This window comes from Stegastes partitus, unplaced genomic scaffold (genome assembly GCF_000690725.1).
Source record: "Stegastes partitus isolate 25-593 unplaced genomic scaffold, Stegastes_partitus-1.0.2 Scaffold106, whole genome shotgun sequence".
NCBI classification, from domain to species: domain Eukaryota; kingdom Metazoa; phylum Chordata; class Actinopteri; family Pomacentridae; genus Stegastes; species Stegastes partitus.
Genome location: NW_007577837.1, coordinates 724,373 through 731,787, shown reverse-complemented (window position 1 = coordinate 731,787; position 7,415 = coordinate 724,373). Strand labels below are relative to the sequence as shown.

General features: G+C 38.2%; 1 protein-coding gene across 2 annotated transcripts; it reads right to left on the bottom strand.

Moving 5' to 3' along the window:
- Positions 1-2,020: 2,020 nt before the first annotated feature.
- On the bottom strand, positions 2,021-7,415 carry cd74a (CD74 molecule, major histocompatibility complex, class II invariant chain a). 2 transcript variants are annotated; one of them, XM_008277733.1, is made up of 9 exons: positions 7,223-7,415; positions 5,449-5,627; positions 4,380-4,462; positions 4,201-4,257; positions 4,029-4,112; positions 3,864-3,939; positions 3,115-3,315; positions 2,953-3,015; positions 2,021-2,844 (listed from the first exon to the last, which is right to left on the bottom strand). In XM_008277733.1, the coding sequence occupies exons 1-9, from the start codon at positions 7,309-7,311 to the stop codon at positions 2,837-2,839; spliced, it is 840 nt and encodes a 279-aa protein (XP_008275955.1). In that variant the 5' UTR covers positions 7,312-7,415; the 3' UTR covers positions 2,021-2,836. The 2 variants fall into 2 exon arrangements, with proteins under 2 accessions (XP_008275955.1, XP_008275956.1); XM_008277734.1 differs by having other exon boundaries at positions 3,864-3,900.

Here is a 7,415-nt window from a genome sequence, read left to right as displayed (position 1 = left end):
CTCTCAGGACAGTCGTCCATGAATCCGCTGTCTGTCCGTGAATGACGGTCTCACACTCACAGAGGCTTCTCCCAGCATAGAGGATGTCTAAGCTGCCCCAGCGTGCTCAAAGTCTCAAAGTTTGGAAACGATTCCAGTTTGTAGGTTGCGAATAATGATAATGTTCAACACGACAGTGCCATCCTCGTCTAAACAGTGAAGTAACTGCTGCTGAAATGACAGCGAGCCCCAAGAGCTCGAGCAGATTCAGTGACATCGCAGTCGGACTGAATATGTCAAGATTCGAAGTGGAAAATGTTGTCATGGTTTCGTTGGGACCTAGAAAATACATTTTTAAATGACTAAATGTAAGGCTTTAAACAAAACAAAAGATTTTTTTTATTAAAGAAAGATGTCATTTTGACATTGAAAAGATCTTGAAAGATTTCCTGAAACCTAAAGAAACTCTGATTTGATTTGATTGGACATTTCTGATATAAAATTTTTTCCCCAAAAAAACGTAACTTTTGTTTTCTGTTTTTTGTCTAAACACACTAATTTCTGGTTCAGATTGTTTCAAAAATCCCTGTTTTGTCAATTATGTGTTACAGGACAGTATTTTCTATGCAGTGTTTACTTACACCTGCAGAAGAACCTTTGGCTTCATTGTATACAAATTGCACAAGATACAAAAATCAAAATTTTCTCTCATACTTATTGAAATCAGACGCTTTCCTTCAGCCAGTTTAGACGCAGATAAGTATTTGTTGCCAGAGCTGTTCACCAAGTTGGAAGTAAAAATGTGCGACCTGCTTTATTCTCAGCTGACTTCTGATTTGTTGCCGCTGCCTTTCCTCACACCTCTAAAAGATGAGCAAGATCTGTGCTTTGGGACATACAGCACTTCCTCCACACGTGAAGGAGGACGTGCAAAACAAACTCAACATTCAAGAGCACAACAACAATCAACACTTTTTCAGCCATCCAGATTCTGCTGGCAGAAATGCAGAGCTCAACAATATAAGCAAGTGACATGACGCTGAAGACTGTGAAAACAGCTGAGACAGAGATCAACAGGGGGATTTTATCAGGTGTTTGTCAGATCTTGTTAATTTGATGAACGTTTGATAAAAAAAAAAACGGCCTTATTTTAAACTGGACTGGGTGTGAGTTTGGCATCTTTTGTGTCTTTCCTTTCTTAGAACTAGCCTGAGGAAAAAGAGAAAAAGACCTAAAGGTCTAAATGATTATTAACAAGCTGTGAAAAATGCTAAACATCTAAGGTGCTTGAACAGGAAATAACTTGAATGTTAAACTGAATGAGTCAATTGCACTTCACTGAAAAGTGAAACTTAAACCTAGAAACGGCACAAAATCTAGGACTAAATGAGTAGTTTTACTGGCATCAGGAAAAGTTTATAAAGGCCTCTTTATGCCTACTGTAAAAAAAAATAAAAACAAAACTGTAATTTTATGGAGTGTCCCCTTTTTATTTTAAAGATTTTTTTTTCCTGTTGTTTTTAAATCCACAAAAATACCAATAAAGTTACAAAATAATAATAATTACACATCTAATGCAAGATAACTTTAAGCACTTGTAACTGTAATAGCCATATAATTACATTTTTTTTAGATTTCTTTTTTACATATAATGATTGATGGAATACATTTGCAAATTTATCATAATTTCACAAATATTTCTATTTGTATTTAATGGACAAAACAACTAAATACAAATTTAATGCTGTAAATAAATGATAGTTTCTGTGATTTCACATAGATTTGTTTGTCAAATGAGAGATATATATTGCCAGACATTTTGACAAAGGAAATTTCATGAATTTTACACATGTAAATGTCCATTTAATTTAAAAAAACCTAAAAACAATCACACGATTAAACATTAAATTAAGGAAATTAAAGCTAAAAAAAAAAAGTTCTTTCTTTCTTGCTTTTTTTCTCACTTTCTTTTTCTTTCTTTCTTTCATTCTTTCTTTTACAGTCTCCAGACAGTGTGACATTGGTAAAATAATGTACACAGTGCTGTTAGGAAAACTTTATTTAACTTTCTTTAGGAGGAGTCACTTTCTCAAAGAGTCCCAACTTTTAAAGGGCAGGTTCACCCAAATTACATAAGATACTCAACTCACTCGACTCTCATGGACCAGCAATACCGATAGTTTCTGGGTTTATTTAGCTGGGCTTTCATTTGTGGTGCTACAGCATTGAAAACATTTAAGAAACTGAACAGCAACATCTCCTTCCAGAAACCATGTCCCCTGTACTCTGAATAATCCACAGACCTCACTGTGAACAGTTTTAACAGGAACTACTTTAATAGCACCTGTGAAAACTGTCCTCTGTGAGGTTTGTGGATTATCAGAGAAACAGGGGACACTGTTTCTGGAAAGAGTTTCAGCTCTTCACATTTTTAAATGACAATGCTGCATGCTCCATTAACAAACTTTTCCCAACATGGAGGTGGAGTGAAACGATGTGAAAGTGGAATGATCTCCGTTATTTGTAATTAAGATGAACTGACCCTTTAAGCATTCATTACAAAGACTCACTTGTAACACTCACATACTTTGATAAACACTGCTTAGATGATGCAGATACACCCTAAAATAGATTTTAAAAATTAAAAACAAAGAGTGACTTGCAGCGGTCTTCTATTGGTTTGATTTCAAGCAGCCAGAAACATGGTTAATATCAAGGGATTACAAGGAAGAAAAGCTCAACAGGAATTAAAAGTGCTAGCCTCTTAAAAGCAGATCAGCATCAAGTTTCACATAACCAATTTCTCATGTCTGCAAAGATAGCTCCATGAAGTTTCTTCTGCGTCGCTTCATTTGACTCAGTTGTCTGTGAAAAAAAGAAGCACAGCAAGTGATGATGTGCAGCACTCCAAAACGGTTGCAAATACGCAATATTGATTTTGTAAAATCTTTCAAGATCATCTGAGGGACTCACCATCAGGAATGAAGGTCTTCTGCATCATCCTGGGTGCGACCATCATGCGACGAGGAGCGTAGCCTAAAACCGACGGAGAAACAAAGACAGCAATTCAGTTCAGTCATCATTCATGGCAGCCTCAAGTGAAAAGATAAAAGCGCTGTAGTCCTTGTCTTTTACCTCCGCCGCACTGAGGACGGCCACGCATGGTGGTGCCCTGGATGGGATTGCCGGACTCATCCACACACCAGCAGAAGCCGGTGGCGTGCCAGCACTGCATGGGCTTGTAGCGGCCCTGGTCATCGCACTGGGGCTTGTATGAACCGACCTTGCCGGCCCCAGGTGCTGCCTCCATCTGGCATTTGGTCTTGATCAAAGAGGCTGTCCGATGGAAAGGATTAGAAACAAATTAAGGTCTGTTTGGTTTTAATTGTTGGTGACTGTACTACATAATGAACTATCTACAGGCAGTAATGGAGTCTACAGGAAAATAAACGGCAAGCTTTTGGGAAATGTACTTGTTCACTTTGTTGCCGAGTTAGATGAGAGGATTAGCATCACTCTCATGTCTGTCCATTTAATCTGAAGCTACCGTCAGCAGCAGCTAGTTAGCTTAGCATCACCCCAAAACTGAAAGAAGTGGGAAACAGGTAGCTTCATAAATATATATAATAAAGGCCTTTATTATATATATATCTATGGCTAGCTTAGCCTCCAGCACTGGTTGTTTTTTTTTAAAAGAAGATCAATCCACTACAACTAATTCTATTCCTGTTCAGTATTTCTGTTTTATATTGATATTGTCACAGTAATGTATTACAGCCAGGGTCGTTAAATCTTTAAATGCTGGGGGCTACTGGAATTACAGGAAAATCATCATCTTCTGTCACAGCTCTCTAAAACTTAAAGGGAATAAAACTTAAAGTAACCTGCAGATGTTGGGGGAACAGGTTTCTGCTGGGCCATCTGGAAAATCAGCCAGAAACGCATCCATGACTCAAAGCTCTGCAGAGTTCAACGTGTTAAACATTTTATTAGATTAATTTCTATTTTAGTCAAATTAAGTCTCCATATGAGTGTGTACGAGGCTTCACCTTCCACTCGGTCTCGTTGATCTGCTCCTTCAGGCCCCGCAGGTTGGCCAGGAAGGTCTCGTTGAACTGGGGCAGCTGGGAGTCCTGCTCAAAACATATCAGGAGCTTAGCTTAGCGGCAGCAGTGTAACATAAGTAAAGTGAGGACACAGTGGATACTGAGTGCAACAAACCTGCATGAGGTCCATCAGCTGTTTCTCCACACTGACAACAGCAGTGTCCTCCAGTTTCTGGTGGCAGGAAACAGAGAAGTAATTCAGAGTAAATACATTTAACATGAAAGTTTCGGATTCAAGCATTTGGTGTTCAAGTCTTACATAAAGGGTTTTCCAGGAAACATGCTTAAACTTACAGTCAAGGGTGTCTCCTCTGAAGTGAAGTCCATCATCAGTGGCAGGGTGTTCATTGGCATGGCCATCTTCATTGGACCCCGAGCTGAAAAACAAGGGACAGTGAAGAAACTTAGTATTTTTTCGAGGTGCAGGGATAACTATGAACTTTGCTTTTTTTGAAAAATAGAAGCTCCACAGAAAAGTTTAAATTGGGTCAAAGCAAAATAAAATACAAGATAAATAAGTTAAAAAACAAAAACAAAACTACATACATAACCTGGACTAAAACATACAAAAGTAAACCTGAAGAAATTGCCGTTGATGCCAGTGAAAGTAAAGCAGACCTGACTATGGCTGTGATTTATTCCCAAATCTGCTGCTTTATGTATTGTTCAGTGCATCGATGTGTAATCATCTTGTGTCAGATCTGTGATTGTTAATGACAATGGTTCCTATGATCATCTGCTCCCATCACGTTCAGCTCAGCAGATCCATTTGCATCATTCCATCTCAAATTATAGCATTTTAAAGCCATTTCTACCTGACCATCTCTGATTTGCATTTAAAGTTTATAGCATTAAATATAGATATTTTTAAAAATATATATATATATATTTGCGAAATTTAGCTTGATATGTCAAATACGTTTCAGGGTCCACTTTCAGCTGTGTCAGCTGTGTTCATCAGCATGCAACGAAAGCTTTATTGTCTTTCTTGATCACATGCTTTTGTGACGCAGATTTGTCCTACAAGTCAACCACAAATGCAAGATATTGGAACAGAATGGATTTCAAAAATATTATGGGAATTCCAAACGTTACTGCTTGAAATTTTATCATAATTATATCTACAAAAAGGTATCAGACAGTTGATTTCCTTCCCATGAATCAACATGCTTTCATTTCTCTGTCCAGCTCTCACATCATCTCACAACTTCTTCAGACCAAACTTTCACTTCCCTCTCCACCTCTTTAGCCTTCCTCCGCTTCCTCCTCCTCCTCCTCCTCCTCCTCCTGTCTGATGACTAATGTTGAAAATGATACATCCCTATTGGGCGGCTGCTTTGTCTAATAATTAAGATTTTTATACCCCCGGGACTCTGGGATGAGTGGCTCAGCTGTTTGCCAAGTCTCTCCGAGTTCTTCTGCAGCGTGTGGATCTGCTGCTTCTGGCCGAACACCATGTAGGCAGTGAAGACCTGGCTGGCCACCAGCAGACATGCCAAAGTTGTGAGGCCTGCAATCTTAAAGGCACGTTTGTTGGAACCCCTGTGGAAAAGAAACAAGTAAAACATGTCACTTGTGGAGGGTGAAACAGTGGAGGTTTTGACGCGCAGGAAATCTGAGCAAAACAAAAAGTGGGATTTAAACTTTTAGAAAAGATTCCGTGGTATTAAAGTGACTTGAGGGAATTTCCAAAAGTGAACTGTGTGGCATTTAATTCTGATTTTGGACAGTCCGGGACAAAAAAAAGTGCCCTTAACCTGACAAAAAAAAAAAAAAAAAGACCCAGTATTAATGGCATGGAAAGTATCTTCTCCTAATAATCCCAAAAATGTTATAATGATGCATATTGTCAGTATTTTGTACATGCCTGAATGTCTTTATTTGTTTCTGCACTTTTTTGCCCTTAATATCAATAGGACATATGTGCTGGAACCACTGGGCTATTGGATCCCCTTTAACACCTGCATAGAAAAACTGACACCTGACCATCCACTGCTTGTATTGCTGATGTTGTTGACCTCTAAACTGTATTGTTACTTTGTGTTAGTTGAATCAATAATTTACAACTGTTCTGTGAACTCTGGGGTAAATCAGCAATATCCATCCATTATGAAATCAATCCTTGCTTCAGCCAATAGAATTTGAGCATCACTAGTTACTAGGCAGACGATTTCTTCTGGCGCTACCAGGAAGTGCACATCCGACTATGATTTAGAGCATGTTTAAGACATCTAGGAGAGTGTAAAATGGTTTTTATCTCATGAAAAGTTGTAAAACCACAACAACTGCATTTTCATTTGTTTCACAAACAATTCTAATACAACTAAAGTGAAACTTCAACCAAGAAACCCATGTACTTCCATGTACTGTATGTAAACAAACGTCATCAAACACATCCAGGTGCTATTTTTAATAATATGTTAGATTTACTGTATTTTTTGGACATGATTATTACACAGAAATGCTTCAAAACCTACAATATAGTCAATGTTAGGGAACAGTAAGCCTAATTCGTCCATGGTAACTAACCAATCCTCCACTGCCAAATATTATTGTTTTTTTTTTATTTATATCTGAGTGACAGTGACAAAAAGCAACATTTTTAATGTATTTCTAACGGCAATAAAGAAAATTGACCAATGAGTTTATTTGTGATTATTTATGAGCCAATAAGAAATGACCACGTCAGCAATTGCTAGGCAGACCCGTCGCGCCGATGAAACGAGAAGCGATTGTACAATGTAGGTTAATTAGGAGGCATACAGTATGGTAGTAAATTTAAACACGTTTAAAACATTAAAAAGGTTGCAATAGATAACATTTACATGCAGCATATATAGATGACATATCTGCAGGATTTTACTGCTTCATGAACCAGGCTGAAAAAGTAACACTGGAAACCTGACAGAGATATTATCAGGTTTAAAAAATGCAGAATAGATTTGTTATTGCAAACGATATTTCAGGTAAGCTCTAAAGTTTAATTCTGACATGTGTCTCAGTTGTGACTTAGCTGAATACAGACACATGCTGCACGTTACAAGCAAAGATTACATTCTGGAAATACTTCAGAGTAAACAGCAGTTATTATTATTATTATTAGAAATAAAGCAGTTTGTTGAGCAGGTTCTCCTCACCCTCTTGTTACACTGGGGGGAACAAGGGCCGTTTCACTGGATGCCAGGCTCCCTGTGTCCATGACAGCATCTTCTGGGGTGTGGGCCATCTCTCTTGGAAGTCTGTCTCAGCTTCTTCAAGACAAAACACTGGAGAGAATCCCGCAGGTCAAGGGCATAAATCGCCACAGAGAATGAGGAAGGAACACAGTGC